General features: G+C 44.2%; 1 protein-coding gene across 3 annotated transcripts in view; it reads left to right on the forward strand.

The window, feature by feature from the left end:
• The first annotated feature begins 390 nt into the window (after nucleotides 1–390).
• Nucleotides 391–27,814, forward strand: part of itsn2a (intersectin 2a) — a 68,489-nt gene continuing 41,065 nt past the window's right edge. For all 3 annotated transcript variants that reach the window (XM_052095920.1, XM_052095921.1, XM_052095922.1), the window contains exons 1-2: nucleotides 391–534; nucleotides 22,888–22,948. In XM_052095920.1, the coding sequence (XP_051951880.1) occupies nucleotides 22,942–22,948 (7 nt within the window). In that variant the 5' untranslated portion in view covers nucleotides 391–534; nucleotides 22,888–22,941. The remainder of the gene's footprint in view (nucleotides 535–22,887; nucleotides 22,949–27,814) is intronic.

Here is a 27,814-nt window from a genome sequence, read left to right on the forward strand (position 1 = left end):
TAGTTCATTATTATTAATTTACTCTGCATTCCAATATAAATTGCCTCACAATCTCTTGCAACACCTGCTCAATAAGCATATCGCCCTTTCATGTTCCAACTCTTCACTTGAACAAAGGAGTGCACTGATTTGTGATTTCCATATCAGTGACTTATAATATCCAAACGCGCTTTTTCATTTCATCTCAGACACATTGCTAGATCTATATATGTATAATCCACAGCATGAACTTGTCACATTATCTTGGTGTATTTGTTCCGACCTCATCTGGAGCAGCTCGCGCTAATCCTCGCGCACATCTGTGCAACGTTCTAAAGAGCACGAGTGAGGCTCCGCCCTGTTGTCATTGACGTCAGCCCTATAGCTTTTGGATAGTGAAACGACGCCGCAGTCAGCGATCTGCATTGAGCAGGTACAGCCGAACCGTCACCTGGATACGGGAAGCACACATCGTCCGCTATACAAGGATATATCTGGCGTTATTGTCATCAAATCCAAAGAACACATGGTCGTTCTCTTTTTTCGTAATGCTTGGTAAGTATTAACAGTACCTCGCGACATGTATCTTGTGCAGACTAATAGGTTACTCTGTTTTGATGCTCGTATTTTATAATAGAGGTTGCCGTATATTTTATAATATTTACAACTTGCTCAGTAAACGTAGCATAGATTTATGAGCAATGCTTAATAGCTGTAATAAATAATTTGTTTAGCTGTATGCTTTAATGCAAGAAAAAGAGGCAGCACAGTTGTAGAACAAAAGCCCGTAAGATATGCGGGAGAAGGCGCGGAATAGCTGTCATTGATTTCAAGCACATAACGGACAAACTTGTTCAGCCGGTTGTGAACTTAGTTGCGCACACAGCAACTCTATCCGTTTTAAGCTCCATAATATCCTGAAATGTTAGACCGACTGCATTGTAAGTGTTTCCCCAAAGGGGCACTGAAAGTGTCGTCAGAGATGCAACACACCTGTTCCACCAGAGCACCTGCCTTCTTCGTCTAGGATACCTGAGTCAATCCAATCTTAATTATAGACTCGAAGCATATAGAACATGCATTGATTTTGATCACAGTTGACTAATTTGTCTACTTAATTACAGCAGAATTCATCAGCTTTTCCACAAGTCCTGATATTTAATCGTAGAAAACATTCCCTGTCTTAGATTAATTAGGATCACTACTAAATATAAATTTCATGTACATGTCATACTTGATATTTTTAACATAGATTTTAATTTACAAGTAATAGATTACAATTTTTTTTGAGGGTTAGATTTCTTGACTAAAATATTACACGAAAATACCCATTCTTAGTTTAGGGATGAGTTTATTTGAAACTGATTATGCCAGCCAGCATGGAACGATTATGCAGAAAACTTGGGAAAATAGAAAATGTGTATAAACTTTGTGATTAGAATTTGATTTTTTTTTTTTGTTGCCCTTATTTCCGAAAGGTGTGTAAAGTGCCAGTCAGATTAGAGATTGCCAGATCGAGAAAGTTCTTTCCAGTTGTGACTACAATATACATGAGACATCGTAGAAAACATTCCCTGTCTTAGATCAGTTAGGATAACTACTTTATTTTAAGAATGTGAAATGTCAGAATAATAGTAGAGAGAATGATTTATTTCAGCTTTTATTTCTTTCATCACATTGCCAGTGGGTCAGAAGTTTACATACACATTGTTAGTATTTGGTTGCTTTGCCTTTAAATTGTTTTAACAATTGTCAAACATTTTGGGTAGCCTTCCACAAGCTTCTCACAATAAGTTGCTGGAATTGTGGCCCATTCCTCCAGACAGAACTGGAGTAACTGAATCAGGTTTGTAGGCCTCCTTGCTCGCACATGCTTTTTCAATTCTACCCACAAATTTTCTATCAGATTGAAGTCAGGGCTTTGTGATGGCCACTCCAATACCTTGACTTTGTTGTCCTTAAGCCATTTTTCAACAAATTTGGAGGTATGCTTGGGGTCATTGTCCATTTGGAAGACCCATTTGCGACCAAGCTTTAACTTCCTGGCTGATGTCTTGAGATATTGCTTCAATATATCCACATAATATTCCTTCCTCATGATGCCATCTATTTTGTGAAGTGCACCAGTCCCTCCTGCAGCAAAACACCCTCACAACATGATGCAGCCACCTCCATGCTTCACGATTGGTGTTCTTTGGCTTGCAAGCCTCACCCTTTTTCCTCCAAACATAATGATGTTTATTATGGCCAAACAGTTAATTTTTTTTTCATCAGATCAGAGGACAAAAAATATTTTTGTCCCCATGTGCACTTGTAAACTGTAGTCTGACTTTTTTATGGTGGTTTTGGAGCAGTGGATTGCTGAGCAGCCTTTCAGGTTATGTCGATATAGGACTCGTTCTACTGTGGATATAGATACTTGTCTACCTGTTTCCTCCAGCATCGTCACAAGATCTTTTGCTCTTGTTCTGGGATTGATTTGCACTTTTCACACCAAACTACGTTCATCTCTAGGAGACAGAATGCATCTCCTTCCTGAGAAGTGTGAGGGTTGCATGGTCCCATGGTGTTTGTACTTGCATACTGTTGTTTGTACAGATGAACATGGTACTTTCAGGTGTTTGGAAAATGCTCCCAAGGATGAACCAGACTTGTGGAGGTCCATAATTTTTTCTGAGATCTTGGCTGATTTCTTTGATTTTCCCATAATGTCAAGCAAAGAGCTACTATGTTAGGCCTTAAAATACATCCACATGAACACCTCCAATTCACTCCAATTCCAGAATCACATTTTCTAACTGCCTAAATGCTTGACATAATTTTCTGGAATTTTAACGTTAACTTCATGTAAAGTTCTAACCCACTAGAAATAGTCAACTAAAAATGGAACAATCTGTCTGTAAACAATTATTGGAAAAATTACTAATTTCATCCACAGAAGTAGACATCCTAAATTACTTGCCAAAACTATAGTTTGCTATTATGAAATCTGTGGTGTGGTTCAAAAATTAGTTTTAATTACTTCAACCAAAGTGTATGTAAACTCCTGAATTCAGCTGTAAGAATTTGGCTGTTTAGTTAAACCTTTTTCCATTATTAAACTTATTACATGATTTAAAATATTATACAATAGCAATAACAACGTGTATGGAGCTTAACAATTAGCTACATATTCGCAGCTGTGTACAGGTTAATTTTGAGTAACCATATTATACTGTAAGTTACTCTCACAATTACAAACCACTACAATGTGAGGTGTGACCATCACTGTGGGATATATTGAGATGATAACATTAAAAATACTCTGGTGTCACACACTTTAAGTGTCAGTGAATGTATAAGTGATGGCCTTAGGCAGTCATTTTAAAATATGCAGTTAACACTGTTATTGTAAAAGGCTCAATCAATGTTTTCGAATAAGCTTGTGTTGCTTTGTGGTGCAACAGAACATGTTTGGCGGATGCTATCTGAGTTCTGGAATAGTCTAATCTTTGTGTAAATGTCAATGGAATTTATACCTCATTGCAAATGACCTTTGAGGACATACAGTACCATACTTTGCTAATAAGAATTGTTATTCAGAAATTGCAGGCGTACAGGAAAGTCCTTTATCTGAAGAATCTAAACGTATGACATAATTTCCTTCCATGTTGCTGTATTGTGTGTTTGAAAATCTTTAAAAAATATCCTAAAATGCATGAATGAAAATGAATTAGAATGCTTTTTTGAGTTGCTGGAATTGAAAATCTTTGCAGACAGAGATTTTGTGGACAGATTAGGGAAGGGGATTTTGAGTAATTTTATAGTAGAGCAGTCTAACATATAAAAAAGCGAATAATCGCTAACTTGAAATTTAGAACTTAAGTTCAGCCTTAAACCTTTAAATCCTGTTTTTCTTTTGAAAAAATTTGCACTATGCAAAATTACCATCTAGATACAAAAAAAAAAAAAAAGAAAAAAGATAGAAACATACATTTCAAGTCTTCTGAAGTGATACAATCATTTAAAATTATGAATTGTTTCTATAACAACATAAACATAAGCTTTTTTATTATTGGCCATGGCCAAGAAAATGTATTTGGTTTGAACAGTGGGGTGGTTGTATTATGAAGCAGGGGTGGATGTTAGTGTATGGGGGTTATACTTGCTAGTCTTGTTTTTAGGGGGGGTACCTGTACATGCAGTACCTCAATATGCAAAATTAGAGTTGTGTTTTTACAAGTCGAATATTTAAAGCTACACTATGTAACTTTTTGCCCTCTAGCAATTAAAGCATTAAACTGCAAGTTATTTGCGGCGGAACATTGTTTTGATTATTACGTGAGTTGGGCTTCGACTTTGCTGTTCTGCGCAGATGAATCTGATGGTTTGAAGTGTACCGTGTATCCATGGATACAGGTGATCATCGTATCAGATCGAATGACACTAACAACAATAAAACTCGCCCCCTCCCCTCAAAGAATAAATAAAGAAATAAAGAAAAAGACAGATATCCAAAAATATGTCTTATGAGCACTGAGCAGGTAAGTAGCATATCTTCCGTTGTTGTTTTAACTTACTGAAAACAGTTGTTTTAAAATAAAAAAGCATTACAAAAGTTTGGCAACAATGACATTAGACATAACAATCGCAAGTCCTATCAGATAAAATCCAACTGTTAAAAATATTATATTTTAGCTAGCAGACAATAGACCAAGCGTAGTAACTTTTTAGAGAATGGCATTGTTACCAGCATAAAAGTAAAAATGTCTCGAAAGTGAAATTGAAAGCACCGTAGTATCACAATTACACAGTAATCACTAGCAGTCCAATAAAATATTTTACCTTTCCAGCTTGAAAAACTCCATCTCTGGATCAGTTTTAAATCCTTTAATATCTCTGAGTTTTTGCCACCTCTGAAAAGCCAATCCAGTGTTGTTTCATGTTTTATTATGAGCTCTGTCTTTTCCGTTTTTGCTTGCAGACTTTTATCGGTTAAAGGTGTCTTTATTTTGAAAACGGGTGATTCCCCAGAAGGTTTCCTTTTTGAATGATCCATGGTCAGTGTTGCTCATTTGTTGTGGCTACAAGTTTTCAGCTTCAAACTACTACACTTCACCACATATAAACCTGCTGTAGTAGCTGGACCTGATTTTCTTTTTTACGGAGATGACATAAACACGCACGGATGAATGACGGAAGTATGCAATTTCCGCCAAATCCATCCCGATAGCCCTTAAATATTAATAATTATTATAAGCTTACCAAAGTAAATTGGGGTAAGGCAAAAACATGGTTTGGAAGATGGATTGTTTATGTACTTGATAATTTTAGAAATTTTACATAGTGTAGCTTTGAGTCTGAACAAGTACTCGATTAATCAATTAATCGTGCATATCTCTTGAAATGTGGATGGTTGACGTGACATGATTTTCTATTTGATTCTCATATCTTGTTTGCTACAATGTCCCCCCTGAAATTTTTCACTCTGAAATGCCAACCACCCATGTTTTGTGAGAGTGCTACTGTGTGTGTTAGTCTCCCCTGTGGGAGCAGGGTGGAGTGCCCCAGAAATATGCCTTATATGTCACACACAGAGAGAGGATTGCTTCCTACTAGAGGATGTTGGCTGCCCTAAATACCAACAGTGGTGTGTATGTGTGTGTGTGTGTGTGTGCACATGCTTGTGAGCTTCCCAGAGAGATAGAAAGAAGAGAGAAAGGGATAACAAATCAAATGGTGTTTTGTTACCATGTGTCCTCAAAATGCTCTTTGATATAATCAGAGCTGCTCGAGTCAAATTCTCTGGCTGTACATCATCCAGAACATGACAATATCACTTTTGAATATCAGTGGATTCACAGGGAAACTTCACTGCTGTCCTCATTCACCTTCAAATCTAAAAAGACTGAAAAAAGCTTGACATAAAACTCTGTTGAGGATAAATTTACATGGATAGTGGACTTGAGTGAGATAAAGTGTTAGACAAACGGTTCATTGAACATATACTTTCGAAGGAACATGGCCCCCACCTGCTGTAACACTGTTTACACACACTGTGAAACAGATGAAGAGAGAAATAGAGCTAAAGGGAACTGAAGCATGAAAGCCAGATAAAAACTTTAGAAAGTTGTGTGTGAGAACAATACGATCTGTTGGTGCAGTTGTCCTTTCTGATTTATTACGATTGTCATGTTTAGCTCTGTAAACAAAATAAATAAATAAAAGGTGTGCACAGAAATCACATTTTCATTGTTAACTGAACTATCCCTATATGTATTCGACCCAGAATATTAACTCATATTTCAACTGTGGGAATTTAATTTGGAGATTGATATTAACAACAGTCTGTCAGTAATACAGATATGAAACAAAATGTTGTCACTATTATTTAAAAACTTTTACTACTGCAGTATCACACATACAACTCTCTGAATGGCTCCTGTAGTGTCTGCTGGCATGTCTGATATGCTTGTTTCCTGTGCGGACAGAAGAGCCCTTATTCGCCTTCCCTGCACAAAGCATGCTGGGAAGTGCGGTTAGAACAGACATGTGCTGTGTAAGGAGAGTGACATACTGAATGCTGATTGGCCAGTGCAGCATCCAGGTGTCCGTCACTACTAGTAAAAGGAACATTTGTGACTGTGTGAGAGAAGGATCAAGTGAAGGATGAGAGACAGGAACAGGCAGAATGAAAAGGGAGAGTGACACTTTAAAGCTGAAGTGTGCAATTTCTGTGCCACCAAACAGAGTTGCAAAAATAAACATGATTTTCAAATAGCTTTCCCAAATTAAATCTGATGTAGAATCTCAGGGCGATAACAAGCTTCCGGGACCGTATTTATAACAGTAGAATTCTATTTTCATGAAATCTTATAGGTGCTGTTAGCGATTTCAGTCATTCTACTTCCATGAGACTGAGTTGTTGAATTAACCACACCCCCTCTTTCCAAAAGCTGCACTCCAAAGATACTAGAATGAGCTTTATTAAAATCGATATCATGCAGAAATGGTTGTTTGAAACAACAGCAGCAAAATAGCGCCCTCAACAGACAGCTGTCATGAACAACATGGCTTAAAAATGGCAGTAAGCCTCAATAATTTGCTTAAACTACAATACTATGAGTACGCACAGAATGATTGACAGGTCGAATGCGTCATTGCCTACGGTCTGCAGACACTTTTTTATTTGCTGTTTACAGAGTCTATAGCTGTCACAGAGACAGGTGAGGTATCTCACGACACTTATTTCATTAATACCTTTCAGGGAGTTGGAACAGTTTTTGTACACCTTTCCAAAATCGCTTACAGCACCTTTAATCTTATAATGTTTATTTATAAAACAAAATTATTAATAAAATACAGACTGCAGAAATGGAATCGCAAGTTTGAATCCAGGGCGTGCTGAGTGACTCCAGTCAGGCTTCCTAAGCAATTAATTGGCCTGGTTGCTGGGGTGGGTAGAGTCACATTGGGTTAACCTCCTCGTGATCGCTATAATGTGGTTCTTGCTCTCGGTGGGGTGTGGTGAGTTGTGCGAGGATGCCGCGGAGAATAGCTTGAAGCCTCCGCCACCCAGATTGAATAACTATGCCATCACGAGGACCTAGATCGCATTGGGAATTGGGCATGCCAAATTGGGGAGAAAAGTATAAATACAGACTGCTTCATTGATAATACAGTTTATCTGAACTGCTAAAACACTAAACCCCATTCTCTGAACCAAATGCTCAGTGGTCTAAACCCATTTGTCGAAACAATAACTCTAAAAACAAAACCTTAAACATGTTCAACACCATTTGCAAATCTCATCCACTCGTTTTGCAAAACTCTAAACACATTTGCATGAGTTGCATAACGGTAAACACGTGCAGCAAAAGTTAAACACAACTACAACACAGTTCTTATCGTTTACACACGACTCAACATTTTTCACAATTGTTTCTAATGATTTGATCAGACCATTTGTACAAAATACATGAAGTATGAAGACATGATGCTGAGGCAGAATTAATCTCTCATTGACTTTTATTTTGCCATTGCAAGTTTTCTTTGTCCTTTGGACTTTTACACTATTGTACTATTGTATTTTTTCAGTATGCAAATGCAGAATATACTGTACAGACATTCAATACTGTATTACTTGCAGTACTTACAGTATACAATATGTTCACTGTACTAAATTGTGATTACTAAAATTTGATTACTGTATACAATAAAAAAAAGTTGTCTGTAACTGCCCTGGATGGTGTGATCTCCATTTTTTTATGTAGTGTCTAATGAATGCTCTGTAGTATTTATATGTTGACTGGCTGTGTATATGACCTGAAAGCATTATTTGATTTTTATGTTGTACACACAGGCAATGTATTAAGCTGCATATAATCTCAAGTGAATAGTGTTTTTGATTATTACATGTAAAATTCAAGCATCTGTATATCTGAGTTTCTATCACATCCACTTCTGCAATAAAGCAAACATTGCACAGTCTTTAGTGACTCATGTAGGTTCAGCACACGACAGGAAGCACAAAAGTTTCGGGCTTGACGGCTCTTTTCAACGGCTCTCTCCCCGACTGCAGCCGGCAAATCTCGCTGATCGCAAGGCATAGTTGATACACCTAATGTTGCTGTGCCAGTCTGGATGGGTCGCACAAACAAACAGATATGTTTTTATAAAGCCACAGACACTTAAGGGGTTTGTTTTATTTGTTTGCTAAATAGGGGATCAATTGTCACAATGTTGCGCTATTTTCTTGGTTCAGTTTGCTTACATAAGGCAACATTAATTAGGAGCACCTGTACACTTGTTCATGTGATTATCTAATCAGCCAATCATGTGCCAGCAGTGCAATGCATAAAATCATAGAGCTTCAGTCAATCATCAGAATGGGGGAAAAAAAATGTATCTCAGTGATTTTGATTGTGGCATGATTGTTGGTGCCAGATGGTCTGTTTTGAGAATTTCTGTAACTGCTGATCTGGATTTTCAAACATAACAGTCTATAGAATTACTCAGAATGGTGACAAAAACAAAAAAAAAACATCCGGTGGTCTGCAGTTCTGCCGTCGGAAATGCATGGTTGATTAGAGAGGTCAAGAGAGAATGACCAGACTGGTCCGAGCTGACAGAAAAGCTTCAGTAACTCTGATAACCACTCTGATAACCACTTCAGTAACTCTGATAACCACACACACTGTAGTGAGCAGAATAGCATCTCCGTATGCACAACTCGTCAAAACTTGAGGCCGTTGGGCTACAACAGCAGAAGAACACATCAGGCACTTTATTAGGACCATAGTGTTCCTAATAAAGTGCTCAGCATGTGTATATACAGGATAAGAAAGAAACATATTGTAAGGCAAGACAGTACATACATGAAATAGCGAAAACGGTACTGTGCAAAAGTCTTAATACAGATGTTTCACAAAAGCATTAGTCTTAAGATTTGAACTGAATAGAACAAGGAGTCATGCAACAGATGGTATGGTCACCACAGACTCCAGATCTCAACATCATTGATTCAGTCTAGAATTACATGAAGAGACTAAATACACAGAACTGTGGCAAGTTTTCCAAGATGCTTGGAACCACCTAACTGCCATCAAACTTGAAAAACGGTGTGCAAGTGTGCAAAGGAGAATTGGTGCAGTTTTAAAAGCATAGGGAGGCCACAACAAATACTGATAGTTAAAAAGAAAAAAAATGTTTACTGCATTTTGTATTTATGGCTTTATTTATTTATTTTTATATCCTCACTATACAAAAATGTTTACAACTGCCTAAAACTTTTGCACAGAACTGTGTTTATGAAAAATATCAAGGTATATATTTTTGTTTTTGTTTTATTGCTTCGCTCTAAGCCAGCATCCCATGTGATGTTTTCAGTTTTCTCAGCACCTTAGGGAGAGGTAGTTGTGTGGTTTTGCATTTGTGTGGGTGTAAATAGAAATTTTGCTGCTGCAAAGCTTGACTTAATTGCACAAAAACACAAAAAATGTATTTCTGAGACCCACAATGACTTTTACTCAGTCAGTATAAAGAGAATTGTATGGAGGTTCAAGCTGCTCTAATAAAAATGGCCCTGTAAGCCATGCAATAAGATTAATGATGTAAGAAGTCTCTCCTCTCAAGCGACCCAATTTAACATTCAGTCTAGTTTAGTCTACATGAAAACAGTGAAATTTAGAATGGAATTTTGAGAGAAGTCTTTAATAAGCAATTGATTCTGGGTCCACCTCTCAACCTCTAATCGACATCCTGAGCACAAGTTTTTTTCTTGAATTTCTTCATATGAAGTAGCTGAATTCCTGAATGAAATGATAGAAATCACTCCCTTCCTGATTCCCATAAACAATGTATCTAAGCTTGTTATAAATGGAATGTGCATTATATTTGGTGGTGTGGGGCTTTTTGCAAATCAATCATATTGTGGATGATACAAAACTGATTTAGAAATAAATCTGAATAATATTCCCCTTTGCATGTCATAATAAGTTATGACATGCAAATTTCTGCACTTTTTTATGTTCATATTTATTTTTTAAGTGTATTTTCATTTAGTTGAATATTCAACAGGAAACCTGGTAGCTTTCCAAACTTTACTGTAATAATATATATATATATATATATATATATATATATATATATATATATATATATCAGGAAGAATGTTATTTTTTGCAGATATTACTTAGTGGTTATTGTGGCAATTCTGTTCATTGGCGCAGAAGTTACAAACATCAGCTTTAAGATTGAAGAGAATTCCTATGTAGTAAAAGCAATCAGAAGTGCCTACACACTGAGTTTGAATGAGCTCTTATTTGCATGTGTGAGGGTCCAGTTCAAACTGAGATCAAAGAGCTGCAGATGCTGCAGATACGGAATGTAATCACACAGGAAGTCGACTTGTTGTTTCTGAGAGTTCCAATACCCTTGGATCAGTCACATTATGCAGACTCATGATAAGTGCCATTTCCTATCAGACATGTTTGCATCGGTTCCCTTGTGTTTACCTTTCTTTGTGTCTCTTCATTCTGCCAGTCAGCCTATTAAGTCTATACTCCCGATTATTAAAGGATACGAGCCTGGGTCACTTCTTCACTCTCATTTTCTCCATCTCTCCTATCTTCTGTTTCACATATGTCAGCCCCAGCTATACAAATAGGCTTTATTACTATGTGGGTTTTTAAGCATTTACTCAATCTTGGTCAGAGGCAAGTTGTATTTTTCAGTTTAATTTTCAGGATTCTTAAAGGGATAGTTCACCAAAAAAATACAAATCCTGCCATCATTTACACACCTTCATGTTGTTTCAAACCCATATTATTTCTTCTGTGTAACACATAAGAAGATATTAGGCATAGAGTGTAATGTAGAGTGTTACAGGCTGAGTTACCTCAGTCACCATTAATAGCAGATTATTAAAGTAGTTTCATTTTGGTATGCTAAAGTATCAGGGTTAAAATGGGAAAGGAGGAGGCGGGAACCGGCTGAACAGTCAAAGTCATATTTTAATTTAAACTTAAACAAAAAGACACAAATCATAAAACGCACACACGGCAGCTGCGTATGGCTCTCTCTCTCTCTCTTTCGAACTGCCGCATCCCACTGCACTTATCCTCTCGGCTGACTAGCCCAATTGGATGCCGGGCATGTGTAGTCAAGACCCGACCCCGCCCTCCTCCTCGACACATTCCTCCCTCATTTGCCTCTGGATGTGGAACCCCGACTTGACTATACCCCCCACCCTTCTTTCCGGGGGGCTGCTCTTCCGGACCCTCTAGAGATGGGGAAGGGGATAAGGGGGGAGAAAAACAAAAAAAAGAGGAGAGGGAAGGTGCAAGTCCACCGACCCCTGGCGGATGGAACGCCCCTCCATGTTCTGGAGGCAGGTAGGGAGCCCCTCCACCTCTGGCAGTGGCTCTACCTCTCCAAGTGGCCAGCAGTGAGCCCCTCCTCCCCTCGTGGATGGCGCGGCTGCTACTATGGGCAGATGGCTGTGGCGAGGACACCACAACAGCGCATCCCTCCTTCTTCCTGGGCTTCGGTACCAATGTAACAGGGTTAAAATGGGAAGGAGGAGGTAGGAACCGGCTGAACAGTCAAAGTAATATTTTAATTTAAACTTGAACAAAAAAACACAAACCATAAACGCACACACTGCAGCTGCGTGTGGCTCTCTCTCTCTCAAACTGCTGCATCTCGCTGTACTTATCCCTCTCTTCTGCTGACTAGCCCAATTGGGGGCCGGTCGTGTGTAGTCACGGCTGGCCCCGCCGTCCTCATTTTCACAGCTATATAAAGCTTTTCTTTAAAAAAAAAAACAATAACATACATTTTCAACTTTCAATGAAGTATTAAAGGTTAAGTGTAAGGAAAGGAAATATTTCTCTCAGTTTATAAAAAATAGTTTTTACTCTAGTAACAAATGTTGTGTCACAATGAGCTTGAGGCTTTAGCAATCAGAGCAAATGATGGATGTATTTAAGGTTAAACAAGCTTTTATTTAACAACAGTTTTATGATTTGACATAAAACTGAGATGAACAGAAGCCTTTATATCTGATCTTTTCAGCTGGTTGCTACAGTGTAAATAAATACTATTAACCTCTGGAGTCTATAGAAAGATAATGACACTTTGCTGTTGAATAATTTACAGAGATTTTTCTCTAATCAAATACTGTATGCCTCTGCACTTTTTAATGCAAACTGATGATGCTCCTTCACTTTCTTTCACATCCTCAATACTCCTAATTTACTGTCAGTGAGAAAAATTCATTTGTCTGTGTTGCATTTGTCGGTGAATTTTCAATGGTCTGTAACCTCTTAAAGACTTAAGGACCTCTTACACCTTTTATTAGGAAAGTTGCAGTGAAAATATTGAGTCTACAGCAAAGAAATAGAAGTCGTAGAATCAGTTGTATTCAATAGGTTGATTTTGACACTGGTAACTTGCTATTATTGCATTGCAGCATGCTGGTAAAATTGAATTAAAAGAAGAATTATAGGTACCATAAGATGTATTTGTAATAGTGGGAAATCATACCCCTTTTAAAAAAAAGAAATGTAAGCCTTAAGGCAGAAAGAATCCACCAGTCAATGCTATTACAGAGCTCTGACTCTCCCGAGAGCCATAAATGCAGCACAAAACAGTGCAGTGCAATAATGCAGTTCTGTTTTGTAAGCTGCAATTTTGTAAATGCGGACTGGCTAAGCTGTTAATGGCATTGTCAAGACTGTATTAAACAACAAAGAGGTATTAAAAAAGAATTCTAAAATGTTAAACTTGTGTGCGCGGCTATAAGGACAAACTGTTAGTTGACGGCTAATTATAAATGCATCAGAAATACCTGCTGATGAGTAAACTTAAGCTTTGATGATGTCTAAGCCAGGTTATTATACTTTGGGATAATGTAAAGTTTATATTGCAAGGAATGAATAATACCAGATTGCATACTTTGGGCCTGTATGCAAATACTTCAGATGATGTTTAGGAACTTGCCTTGGTTGTTAGCTTGGCCTTTTCATATAGTACATGTACATGATTAATGTGATAATTAGGGCTGATGATTTAATTAGTAATTTAAATTAAAGGTAATTCAGTGTAATTGTTGTACTCAAATAACACATAAAAAATATGGCAATTATTACATTATTTCATTAATTAAAAATTGTCCTGCTGTAATAAGTAATATACAAGGATTATAAAAATAATTCAATAATAGAACCCATTAACTTATAGCTTTTAAAATTGTTCTTTCCTTAATATATTGCCATGTGGGTGTAACCCGGGAACACACACACACAAGATGAGACAGTCACAATGTCGGTGAAAACTGCTTTTAATGATTATTAAAAGCAGTGCAGGCAAAAGTACACCACAGGGCAAATACAGAGAGAGTAGTCGAGGGAAGCGTTGGGTCAGAAGCCGGGAATCAAAGATATAACAAGGGGTCGAAGACGGGAAAACAGTTAACAAGTAGGGCGACGAACAAAACGAGACGAAGGGAACAATGACGGGAACGAGAAGAATAGGGAGTTGGCAAGCTAAGAGGTAACGAGAACGAAACTAGATGAGACTAGCGGGGGCAGAACTAGACGGGACTAGCGGGGCAAAGCACGGAAACTAAACACACAATAACCAACACCCGTGAAACGGAAGTGCTGGGTATTTATAGGGGAAGGTGCAGGTGTAGACAATAACAGGGATTGGGACTGTGGCAGGTGTAACTAATGTGTGGGAGTGCAGAAGATTGGAGGCGCGTGTGTGAAAGTGGTCATAATGTTCTGGCGTGAAGCGGGCATGTGAGTCAGAGGAGGGAGATAGCCCACGAGCGAGAGCTCGCAACAGCACCAAGAGCGTGAGTGCTCGTGGGAGGAAAAAGAGCGTCACGAGCCCAGGGGCGGAGCGAGGCGGAGCGGACGCCAGCGAGGCAAGCGCAGCGCCGAGCGGAGGAGCTGGGTTCGTGACAGTACTCCCTCTGAATAGGACGGCTCCTGACGCCACGGCTGCGAGGCCGAGGACAGAACGAGCGTGTGAGCTCGTGGGAACAGAACAGCGTGAGCTCGCGGGAACAGAACGGCGTGTGAGCTCATGGGGACAGAACGAGCGTGTGAGCTCGCGGGGACAGAACGAGCGTGACTGCTGGGGACAGAACGAGTGTGATCTCGCGAGGACAGAACGAGCGTGTGATCTCGCGGGGACAGAACGAGTGTGATCTCGGGGACAGAACGAGTGTGATCTCGCGGGGAACAGAACGAGTGTGATCTCGTGGGAACAGAACGAGCGTGTGATCTCGCGGGGGCAGAAGGCACAAAGGGAATGAAACAGTCCATCGGGGTCAATGGGCAGTATAAGGCAAGGTCAGGGGAACATAGTGGACAGGCGGGTGGTCGGGAGGTCTAGGGGGCAGCCATAGGGCAGAGACTAGGTCAGGGGGCCTGGAAGGCGACTGGAGGACAGGGACTGGGTCCGGGGGTCTGGAAGGTGACCACCGGACAGGAATAGGGTCCGGAGGCCAGGGAAGAGGCCACAGGACAGGTAGAGGGTCAGGAGGCCACCGGACAAGGTCAGGAGGCCAGGGAAGAGGCCAGGGGGCAGGGAGAGGAACGGTCACAAGAGGAGCAGGCAAGACCCAGTGAGGAAAGGTTTCAGGGGCGGAGCCGTGAAAGGCGGAGTCGTGGAGGACTCCAGGGGCGAGGCCCTGGTGGGCTCTGGAGGTGGAGCCGAAGGAGGCTTTAGGGGCGAAGGCCTGGACGGCTCTGGAGGTGGAGCCAAGGGGGGCTTTAGGGGTGAAGGCCTGGAAGGCTCTGGAAGTGGAGCCCATGGAGGTGGCGCCGTAGGAGGCTCCAGAGGTGAAGCCCTGGAAGGCTCTGGAGGCAGAGCCGAGGGAGGTGACGCCGTGGGAGGTGGCGCCGTAGAAGGCTCCAGGAGTGAAGCCCTGGTAGGCTCTGGAGACAGAGCCGAGGGAGGTGACGCCGTGGGAGGTGGCACCGTGAGAAGGCTCCAGGAGTGAAGCCCTGGTAGGGTCTGGAGGCAGAGCCGAGGGAGGTGACGCCGTGGGAGGTGGCACCGTAGAAGGCTCCAGGAGTGAAGCCCTGGTAGGTTCTGGAGGCAGAGTCGAGGGAGGTGACGCCATGGGAGGTGGCGCCGTAGAAGGCTCCAGGAGTGAAGCCCTGGTAGGCTCTGGAGGCAGAGCCGGGGGAGGTGACGCCGTGGGAGGTGGCGCCGTAGGAGGCTCGGGAGGCGAATCTCTAGAAGGCTCTGGAGTCTTTGGGAGCAGAGCCATGAGAGGCTCGGGAGGTGGAGCCGTAGGAGGCTCTGGAGGGGGAGCCGTAGGAGGCTCGGGAGGCGGAGCCGTAGGAGGCTCGAGGGAGCGAGGAGGCTCGGGAGGCCGAGGAGCCTAGTGGCCGAGCCCTGGGAGGCTCGGGAGGTGGAGCCGTAGGAGGCTCTGGAGGGGGAGCCGTAGGAGGCTCGGGTGGCGGAGCCGTGGAAGGCTCGAGAGGCGGAGCCCTAGGAAGCTCTGGAATCTTTGGGAGCAGAGCCATGAGAGGCTCGGGAGGTGGAGCCGTAGGAGGCTCTGGAGGGGGAGCCGTAGGAGGCTCGGGAGGCGGAGCCGTAGGAGCCTCTAGTGGCCGAGCCCTGGGAGGCTCGGGAGGTGGAGCCGTAGGAGGCTCTGGAGGGGGAGCCGTAGGAGGCTCGGGAGGCAGAGCCATAGGAGGCTCGGGAGGCAGAGCCCTGGGAGGCTCGAGAGCGAGGCCCTGAGAGGCTTGAGAGGAGGAGGAGCCCTGAAAGACTCGAGAGGGGAGCCCTGAGAGGCTTGAGAGGGAGGAGCCCTGAGAGACTCGAGGGCGGAGCCCTGAGAGGGAGGAGCCCTGAGAGACTCGAGAGGCGAGCCGTGAGAGGCTTGAGGAGAGGAGCCATGAAAGACTCGGGAGGAGCCTGAGGCGGAGGAGCCCTGAGAGACTCGAGAGGCTGCCGTGAGAGGCTTGAGGGGTGGAGCCATGAAAGACTCGAGGGGTGGAGCCCTGAAAGACTCGAGAGGCGAGCCGTGAGAGGCTTGAGGGGTGGAGCCATGAAAGACTCGAGAGGCGAGCCGTGAGAGGCTTGAGGGGTGGAGCCATGAAAGACTCGAGAGGGGACGCCCTGAGAGGCGGAGGAGCCCTGAGAGACTCGAGAGGCGAGCCGTGAGAGGCTTGAGGGGTGGAGCCATGAAAGACTCGAGGGATGGAGCCCTGAGAGACTCGAGAGGCGAAGCCGTGAGAGGCTTGAGGGGTGGAGCCATGAAAGACTCGAGGGATGGAGCCCTGAGAGACTCGAGAGGCGAAGCCGTGAGAGGCTTGAGGGGTGGAGCCATGAGAGACTCGAGGGATGGAGCCCTGAGAGACTCGAGAGGCGAAGCCGTGAGAGGCTTGAGGGGTGGAGCCATGAAAGACTCGAGGGATGGAGCCTTGAGAGACTCGAGGGGCAGCCGTGAGAGGCTTGAAGGGTGGAGCCCTGAGGGACTTGAGGGGTAGAGCTCTGGGAGGCTCGTGAGGGGCCCTTGGAGACTCGTGAGGCGGAGCCCGGGAGGGCTCAGAGGGGCGAGCAGAACCCGACAGAGCCGTGGGAGACTCTGGGGGCGGAGCAGAGCCCGGCAGAGCCGTGGGAGACTCTGGGGGCGGAGCAGAGCCCGGCAGAGCCGTGGGAGACTCTGGGGGCGGAGCAGAGCCCGGCAGAGCCGTGGGAGACTCTGGGGGACCCTCTGCGGTCTTGAACACAAGACGAGACTGGGGAGAAGGGGCCCTCTTCCTTCTCTTACGTCTTCGGCCAACAGGGGCGTGGCCATGGGGACGGTCGAGGCTACAGGCCCTGGCTCGCTGACCGTGGCAGACATGTGCGCTGGCACACCGGCCGTGGCAGACAGGGGCGCTGGCTCGTTGGCGAGGCGGGCATGGGCGCTGGCTCATTGGCCGTGGGCGCTGGCTCGTTGGCGTGGGCGCTGGCTCGTTGGCCGTGGCAGGCATGGGCGTTGACTCGCTGGCCGTGCCAGGCCGAGGCTGTGGCGTGACAGGCCCGGAACTGGGGCCGTGTCAGGCATAGGGACTGGGACCGTGACAGGCTTCAAGACGGGGGCCGTGTAAGGCTTCAAGAGCGGGGGCCGTGAGTAGGCTTCAAGACGGGGCCGTAGTAGGCTTCAAGAGCGGGGGCGCGTGGCTAAGGCTTGGGGGCCGTGTAAAGCGCTGGTTCAGTATCTGCCTCCCCACAGTAAACGAGGAACCAACGCACAGCAGGGCGAGGTCAATAAACTGAACCAGGTTGAGAGAGCAGCGACCACCAGGCATGTATGATGAGGCTGGCTCATTCAGTCCATCTTGAAAAATGTCCTTCAGAACCACCTCATCAAAATTCACCTGGCTGGCCAGGGCACAAAAATCAGAGACATAAGCCTCCAAGGTTTGGCTCCCTGACGCAAAACCATGAGTTGGGCCGCTGGGTCCATGATGTCGAGGGCGGGGCTAAGAGCCACACAACCGCTACCTCGCATAAATAACCCTAGGTTAGCGCCCGAAGAGTGCACGGCGTCAGAAATGCACTAGATGCATAAACGGGCTCGGGGCAGACACAGGTAAAACAGGGTGACATAAATCAGACATTATGCCTACCTGCTGCCCCGGGCCGAGAGCGTGGTCCTCTCTCCACACAGTAGCTCCGCGCCCGAATGTGACGTGTTTCTCCGCTCGAGTGAGCTGCGCGAATCCTGATCGTGGGGCATTGTGACTGTCAATGGTGAGGTTGGTTATTCTGTAACCGGGAACACACACACACAAGATGAGACAGTCACAATGTCGGTGAAAACTGCTTTTAATGATTATTAAAAGCAGTGCAGGCAAAAGTACACCACAGGGCAAATACAGAGAGAGTAGTCGAGGGAAGCGTTGGGTCAGAAGCCGGGGAATCAAAGATATAACAAGGGGTCGAAGACGGGAAAACAGTTAACAAGTAGGGCGACGAACAAAACGAGACGAGCGGGAACAATGACGGGAACGAGAAGAATAGGGAGTTGGCAAGCTAAGAGGTAACGAGAACGAAACTAGATGAGACTAGCGGGGCAGAACTAGACGGGACTAGCGGGGCAAAGCACGGAAACTAAACACACAATAACCAACACCCGTGAAACGGAAGTGCTGGGTATTTATAGGGAAGGTGCAGGTGTAGACAATAACAGGGGATTGGGACTGTGGCAGGTGTAACTAATGTGTGGGAGTGCAGAAGATTGGAGGCGCGTGTGTGAAAGTGGTCATAATGTTCTGGCGTGAAGCGGGCATGTGAGTCAGAGGAGGGAGATAGCCCACGAGCGAGAGCTCGCAACAGCACCAAGAGCGTGAGTGCTCGTGGGAGGAAAAAGAGCGTACGAGCCCAGGGGGGCGGAGCGAGGGAGCGGGACGCGAGCACGCCAGCGGAGTGCAAGCGTGCGCGCCCGAGGAAGCGGAGGAGCTGGGTTCGTGACAGTGGGACACCAGAAGAGAATATTTTTGCTACAATATACCATGACTTTCTCAACCAACTAATAATCTTATTGTTACCTTATATTTAGCTGACAGATCTAATTAGAGCAAGTAGAGGAAATTAATGCACTATTATGCCACTTTCTGGAGCGGTTAGACTAATTAGCATCTTAGCAGTTATTTTGCATGAAAATGCAAAAACTCCCAATACTGCATCAAAAATTTGCTCACAGCTGATTTGTATATTAATGTGTTGTACCATAATGGAACATTTACTGAAAGGTGTAATGTTTTGTCTCCCACCTCTAAATGGGTAATAACCAAGCTGTACTACTGTTGCCTCCTCCACACCAGCTGCTGGGCTGAAACACTGTCAAGAGATTTGAAAACATTCCACTGACTTCTATTAACTATAAATCAACTACAGTAAATGGGTTTAAAGTAATTAGGCAGACTGAAATTGTCTGACGTTGGACTACTTAAAGTGTTTTCGATATAGCAGTGTTCTCTATTGGGTATAGAGGAATGATGTCGCCCTAAATTAATGATTACTATAAGTGATGGATAATTGTTTCATAACAATATATGATGTCTGACTCTATATAAGATCTGTTTAAATATGTAATTTGGAAATAACAAGTAACTTGGCAGAGGAATAACACATGTTTTTTAAGAAAATTATGCAAAGTAATTTTTCTAGTAAAGAAATGCTGAATCCTGAACCTTCTTTGAAGATCATCTTGACTTTACTTATCATAAACCCATTGGCTAAAAGTCATTGGCTAAATTGCACCTCCCAAATTATTTTAGTGCTTGTACACATGACAATTTCTCACGCTGGAAATCTTTGTTTACCCACGATCACTGGTTTACAATTCAGCTTGTAGGCAAAAGGAAAACAGTCCAGGTGATAAAATGCACTAGACCAAGGCTCATCAACTTCTTTCTTGTGGGGGCCAGATTATCCAGATGAAAACTTGACGTGGCCCAAATGTTTTTCTGTATGTATAGCTGATGCTTATATAAAAAATAGTCAGAGGTTTACAATGTACAATTTTAAAGTTCTGGCCATAAATTCCTTCTAAAGTTCTGGCTCAAGAACAAACATGAACTCACACACTCTTAACAAACACATTGGTTTTGATTAACTTTACTTTGAAAAATAAAAACCTAATTACCATTTTAACAACGTAGGGATTTTGTTTACAAATTAGTCAACTTAAAATAATATTTAGATTGACTAAAGTTTGTATCCTTGAAAAAAATACACCTATATACAAAAACAGTGGCAATCTAATATCTGTCTTTTTACATAAAATACATTTAAAATTGAAAAAAGAGAAAATATCTGTTCTTATTTTTTTCTGTATTATCCTTCAATTTGGTGAAAGGAAATTAGCCTTTCCTTGTCCTGCTCATAGGTGAATTTGTGCAGGAGTCAGATAATCATTGGTAAACGGAGAACAAACTAATTTAATGATGTTCGGCATTCAGGACGCTGACACACATCTGGATGTACATTGTCAGGATATATCCATGCATGCAGGTTTAGTGGTGCTTCATGTTATCACTTTAAACTAGAACTACAGATGCTAAACTGAACATTTACATTTGAAGTAGAGAGAATAAAAGCAAACTTTTCTGTGCATTTTTTGAAAGCTCGGTTTTCATTATCGATTCATCTATTGTTGAAAAAGGTTGTGCATATGAGCTGACATCACTTCTGTGACGTACGGTGCGTTCAAGTCCTCTTGTGACGTTCGTACTTACGAGATTGGAAATTGTAAATATGTTGTGATGAGGATTCAAGTGATTTTACTTTGAAAGAACGTACCTGTTTTGCAGTGTCATATTTCTTTCTCTATTTTTCACTTTGTACTAGCGGAGGCAGCTTTTTTTGCACCAATGCTACAAAATGAAGTGCAAAGCAATGCATTAGGTGTGTATTTAATGCCTTATTTATCTATTGTATCATTCTTGTGCGGCCACATTTAATGATGGGAAATGTAGTTTTATTGCAAACGCTTGTGGCTGCATTAACCAGCTACATGCGGCTTATGTTCTGGCAAGTTTTATCATTATTCTTCATTAAAAGTACAAATAAATGCATACATACTGAACTGCACAGTCAAAATCCTCAAGCAAAACTGAATTTTTCCAATTACAATTTGCTTCCACCATGTTTCTTAAATTGGCACGCTCCCAAATCGAGAAGTCGGGGCTCGAAGAAAATCCCACTAGTAATTACGACTTTATGACGGCATTCATGCATTTTCAACTCATTAATACGATAATTCCGACATGACTTGAATGCACCAGTATGATTTAGTTTGAAGTCTGTAGATTTGAAAGCACCCAGCAGCTAAGCAATTTGCATAAATACATTTGATTGAATAATTAGACGAAAAATATATGCTCACCTTACAGTTGCTGACTCATGTTTTAGAGAGCAGTGTAACTGAACTATCCCCAAACGAGCTACAAATTGCAGGCTCCTTTCCAAAACAGCACGGATCGCTTTTGATGCCCGCTGATGGTGTTGACGTTAGATGTTTCCCCTTACAAAATCTAGAGTCCGTGGCAAATTTGCCACAAATTACCCACTGATTATTTTCACATACAAATGAGCTTTGCGGGAAATTGTCCATTGTTGCCAAATGTTTGCTGCAGGTTCACCACTACCAGTGAAGTGCTGCAAACATTTGTGGTGAATCACAAACTCATGTGAAAATAGTGTGTGGCAAATTTGTGGCTAGTTTGACAGAACTCTAGATTTTTTGTAAGGTTCAGACCGCGATGGGATTTTATCAAAATCAGAAAAAAGAGATTCGGGCTACCAGTAGACTAGCCATGCACTAGAATATAAACAGGCCAATGAAAATGAGTACATTTGCATGCTCAATCTTACATCAATTATGCTTAATAAGCCGACAATGTGTAAGATCATGTAAACGCCTTTATGTGTTTATTTATTGTGTAAAGGTTATAAAGTATAAAGAGGAATAGTTCACTTAAAAATAAAAACATTGTCATAATTGACTCTTGTGTCATTTTTAGCACTTAAATGAACAGCACAGTTTAATGCATGAACATGCAACAGAGGTAAATATTTTCACCATTTTTTCTCACCAACCTATCAGAAGACTTGGAATATGACGCATAAGTCGCATGGAAAACTTTTATGGTACTTTTGGGTGCTTTTTTTAAGCTATTGTTTTGAAAAGACAAAGCACCATGACTCTTTGACATCAAAACCAGAACTAAAATACATGATTTCAAAATATCTTATAATCAGTTTTTTGTGTTGTCTTAACACTTTGCTGTACATGTAAACACACCCATTTACATGGTTCTAGAACTCTCACCTTAACTGCAGCTCTCAAATTCTCCAGCAAATGTTTCTAATGAGCTCAGAGCTCTTCAGCTCTAATTGTGTTGAGCCTGTGTTCAGCCTGTGTTTGTTGATTTGGCCCATAGAGCACTGATTCTAAGACTCAGCTGTGAGACGCAGGGCTAGCTTCCCAGAAAGAGCTTTAGAGTGAAGACAGAGATGAATACACACGTGTGCACCAACACGAAAGCGCTATGGCACAATCATATCCTCCTTGTGTGTGTGACTGTGTGATGCTTTGCAGGCTGGCTTCTTGTTGCATGTACATGACTGTGAATAAAAAGAAAATGGTTAAAAAGCTATCAACAAAACAAGAGCATCAAAAGAGGCTGAGAGAGAGTGTGTTATCCTTTTGTACAATCCTTTCCCATTTTTATTACTCTCTACTTGTTTTCTTTCCTGTGCTTTGCCTTTTTCTATGACAGTGTGTATTTAGAAGCTCCTCTGTGTGTAAAACCCTCCTCACCTCTCTAATCTCTCTCTCTCTCTCTCTCTCTCTCTCTCTCTCTCTCTCTCTCTCTCTCTCTCTCTCTCTCTCTGTTTCTGCAGAAGAGTATTAGCTAGCCAGTCAAGCAGAGGGTCCCTCACATCCCACCTGCAGTCATGAATGGTAAGAACACAGCTCTTTTTGTGTTTGTGTATCAGGGATATGCATTTTCCTTTAAATTAATGGGAATCTTCACAGACCTGGCACTTGTATCTATCACACATTGATCTTCAGAATGCCCAGATAGTGTCAAATTTTCATAATATTTTAAATTAGAAAATAATAGAATAAAATATATTCTGATATATTTTGATGTTTTAATTTTCATATATCAAAGAGACAATGCAACAAATCAGGACAAATCTAGAACAGGATTCATCACTTTCACAATAAAATTTCACGAGACACAACTGGCTGTCAAACATATTGATCTACACATAACACATAAGCTAAACATAAGCTTAGAAAATAGTAATATCATATTGTCCATGTGTTGTACTTGCTATATTTACTTCAATGTTGTTTCATAAAAATATAATTTATAAAAGTACAAGTGCAAAAAAAAGTGTGCGTGTGTGTGTGTGTGTATGTGTGTGTGTGTGTGTGTGTGTATATATATATATATATATATATATATATATATATATATTATTATTATTGTGTGTGTTACACTATTTATAACAGATAGATTGAGGAATACTAAAGAGGTAAGGTATGCGTTTAAGGGTTAAAAGATGAAGGAGGCAAAAAAGGGCAGAACTTCCTCTCTACTTTCTCTGTATCTGTGGGAAATAATTCAGCTGACAGCTCATTTGGCTTTTGTGCTGACTTTTTTTGTATTACAGCATAGCACATTTGTTGTATTACAACAGCATTATTAGAAAGATGTGAGAGGTTCTGGTGTTGTAGAATGTTATAAAAAAATTGTTCTGACTAAATTTTGATTGGAAGAGCTTTGTTCAAAGTAATTGTAAAATACGGATGAACTCACACCTGTGAACACTTTTGATATTCATGTGCCAACAGGGTATATTTCTTGGCTCAACAGCCTACAGTTAGACTAATGATCTATATTACTTGATGGAATAATTATTTATCCAGCCTATTACTTTTAATAAGCTTTACTGTTTATTGAACATTGGTGTCTTTTATCGTATTGCTCTTGCTATCACTGTATGCTTTACAGAGTTAGCCATGTTCTTAGTATAATGCCAAAAATTCCTTTAAAATCACTGTAATGCACGGCCTTCTGTGGCTTATTGCTTTAAAAGTGAATTATGATGAAGCCATTATCAGACTGTCCACATTTTCTAAATGCAATGCAATGTGTTTAGATAACACACCCAGCAAGTTGTAAATTACTGCTTCCCTATTTATATATGGATAGGTCAAATATTTGCTAAAACTCCACAAATTATTTTGAAAGGTTTACTGAATATTTGCAGCACTTTGGTGAACGCCCATACAAAAAGTACTGTTCCCCTTCTATCGCTCTCTCCACGTTGTGTCAGAGAAGCGACACTAGGGGTCTCTCTTGAGCGCCGATATTCAGCTCTGAACTATGAAAAAAGGCCAATGAGAGTTGGCAACCAGTATTTGCATGTCCCGCCCCCGGACATACGGGTATTTAAGCGGCGAAAATACGGGAGTTCATTCAGAAAATTTCTTCGGCGCCGATAGTCGTGTCTGCAACTGCTGCATATTACACACCGAGTTCCTGTCATCCCTCTGCTGCATAACTGTTGGATTCCACGCCGCACAACAGCGGCTTTCTCCTGTTTGCACGGCTGTGCATTCCTGCCCCTGGGCGCATCGACAGTGCAGATTTAAAAACTCTCACAAGTTTTTTCCCTAAAAGAGTGATTTTATTTAAAGAGTAATTTCCTCTAAAAGAGCAAAACACAGCGGCGTTGAGCGTCCTTTTAAGGGCAGCGTCTTTATAAAGATGCCCTTCCGCCCCTGTGTTGTTTCTGGATCGCGGTAGAGTGCTCTCCGCTTCCGGCGGCCACAGCGCTGTCTCGTGTGTCTGGGTAGCGATCACACCGAGGCTGCGTTTGTGGATGGTTCATGTTCTCACTGCGAGAACATGACCATGACAACGTTAGCGGTCGCGGCTTGCTTACAACCGTGAGCAAGCCACTCCAGCCGCCCCCCGTATTGCTCCTTCTTCCCACGGGATTGAGGACGATGCGGCTGGCGATGGAGGCGATTTGGGGATGGCTGCGGGTGCAGCTCCGCCGGGTACGCCCCCTCGGACCACCCGCGGCCCAGCACACTCGTTGATTCCCGTCCGTGCTCGAGGCGGCGGTGACTCGCCTCACAGCCAGTCAGCCGACCCTCTTGCGATGGAAGCCGATGAGCTCGCCGCGACAACGGAGGGCGCGGCATCTGATGCAGAGGACTCCCCTGGGCTGCTGCCTTCGGGCTTGCACGCCCAGGCTGAGGCTGACGCACAGATGTCCGACATGCTTTCCCGGGCAGCCAACAGCGTGGGCTTGGATTGGAACCCTCCATCCTCCCCACAGCCATCACGGCTGGATGACTGGTTCCTGGGGTCTGCGCGCCGCTCACAGCCTCGCCCCCCCCGGTTCCGTTTTTCCCAGAAGTGCATGACGAGCTGACGTCTTCGTGGAGAGCACCCCGCTCGTCCGCCCTCGCCACACTCGACGGCGGAGCGCGCCACAGGTATGCGGCGATTCCCCAGGTGGATAGGGCGGTTGCAATCCATCTATGCCCCGGTACCCCTACCACCTGGCGAGGTCGCCCCGTACTCCCTTCCCGGACCTGTAGAGCAACCTCCTCGCTGACAGCGAAGGCCTACAGCGCCACCGGACGCGCCGCTTCCGCCCTGCATGCCATGGCTCTCCTGCAGGTCCACCAAGCAAAGGCACTTCGCAACATGCACGGGGGTGGCCCTGATCCCGACACACTGCAGGAACTGCGCTCAGCGACCGACCTCGCCCTGAGAGCGACGGAGGTCACAGCGCAAGCGCTCAGGCAGGCGATGGCCACGCTAGTGGTCCAGGAACGTCAACTGTGGCTGAACATGGTCGAGATGCGTGAAGCCGACAAGACTCGCTTCCTCAACGCCCCTGTCTCCCAGTTCGGCCTCTTCGGCGACACCGTCGAGGACTTTGCCCAGCAGTTCTCCACGGTAAAAAAGCAGACGGAGGTCATCTCTCACATCATGCCTCGCCGCAAGCCTGCCACCATGGCCCATGCCCCGTCTGCTTGCCGAGGGAGTGCTCCCGCGGCCAGAAGACAAGCTCCTGCTCCGCCTCAACCCGGGCCCAGCTCTCAGCCCCAGCGTCGAGCAAACCGCGGAAGCGCCACGCCCCTGTCTCCACGGACCCCCTCGAGGACCCGGAAGGCTCCCAGAGCTCCTGAGACATCGCACCCAGAGTCCAAGAAGTTAGCTCGGAGGTGGTAAGACCGCTCCGTCCCCGGTGGAGGGCGGGAGGAGAATCCTTTGGTTTTTCATTTGCTGCACCCCTTAGCGGGGCTGCGGTACCAAATTCTCAATAAAAGAGCTATTTCCTTTGTCTCTGGGGCATATGGCCCGCAAATGCCGTTCTCACGGCACTCTGCTTTCAGGCCTCAACAGTCCCGGCTCCATGGACGCGGTGTCCCGCCTTCAGCCCCAGGACTGTTCCCGGCCGGCCGGTTCAGACGAGTCCAGAGGGCGCCAGCATCAGACCTCCTCCTCAGTCACGAACCCGCCCCTGCGGGTCGCGTGAGCAAGGTAAGTGCTTTGAGTTTATTCTCAGCACCAGAGCCTCGGGGCGCCAAGTTGCCTCCCGGCGCCACGTTACCTGTTCCGCACCGCTGCGAAGCCCGCCGGATGCGTCAAAAACCCGTCCCTTTGGTGCCCCTAGCACGGAGTTTAGAGGCGTGGCTTTCACTGCCCAACCCGTCACGCTGGCTGCACCGGACCATTCGACTCGGTTATGCAATTCAGTTTGCCAGGTCTCTGCACCCCTTCGTGGGCGTACATTTTTCTGCAGTACACGGCCAACATGCCCATTCCCTGCGCGAAGAAATCGCCTCCCTTCTATTAAAGGACGCGATAGAGCCTGTCCCTCCAACCGAAACGAAGAAGGGTTTCTACAGCCCTTACTTTGTTGTACCCAAGAAAGGCGGCGGCTTACGACCGATTTTGGACCTGCGAGTTTTCAATCGGACCTTGTCCAAACTCCCGTTCAAAATGCTCACCCAGAAACAAATTCTATCTGGCGTCCGGCATCTAGATTGGTTCGCAGCGGTAGACCTGAAGGACGCGTACTTCCACGTCTCAATTTGCCTTCGACATCGACCCTTCTTACGGTTTGCGTTCGACGGTCAGGCGTATCAGTACAAAGTCCTCCCCTTCGGCCTGTCTCTGTCCCTCGCGTCTTCACGAAAGTCGCAGAGGCAGCTCATGCCCCGCTCGAGTAGCCGGCATACGCATACTCAATTACCTCGATGACTGGCTCATACTGGCTCACTCTCGAGAGTTACTATGCGCACACAGAGACCAGGTGCTCAGGCACCTCAGCCGTTTGGGGCTTCAGGTCAACTGGGAAAAGAGCAAGCTCTCCCGGTCCAGAGCATCTCTTTTCTCGGTCTGGAGTTAGACTCAGTCTCAATGACAGCACGTCTCTCCAACGAGCGTGTTCAGTCAGTGCTGAAATGCCTCGCTTCCTTCAAGCCAGGCGCCGTGGTCCCGCTAAAGCGTTTCCAACAGCTCCTGGGGCATATGGCATCCTCCGGCGGCGCGCGCTGGGGTTGATGCATATGAGACCACTTCAGCACTGGCTCGGACTCGAGTCCGAGGCGAGCATGGCGCCCTGGCGCGCTAGCGTAAAGTTACCTCTGCCTGCCGCCAGACCTTCAAACCCTGGACAGACCATTGCTTTCTAAGGGCTGGAGTACCCTTGCAGCAGGTGTCCCGACGCGTTCTGGTCACGACCGATGCCTCCAAATTGGGTTGGGGCGCCGTGTGCAACGGGC

This window comes from Xyrauchen texanus, chromosome 28, assembly GCF_025860055.1.
Source record: "Xyrauchen texanus isolate HMW12.3.18 chromosome 28, RBS_HiC_50CHRs, whole genome shotgun sequence".
NCBI classification, from domain to species: domain Eukaryota; kingdom Metazoa; phylum Chordata; class Actinopteri; order Cypriniformes; family Catostomidae; genus Xyrauchen; species Xyrauchen texanus.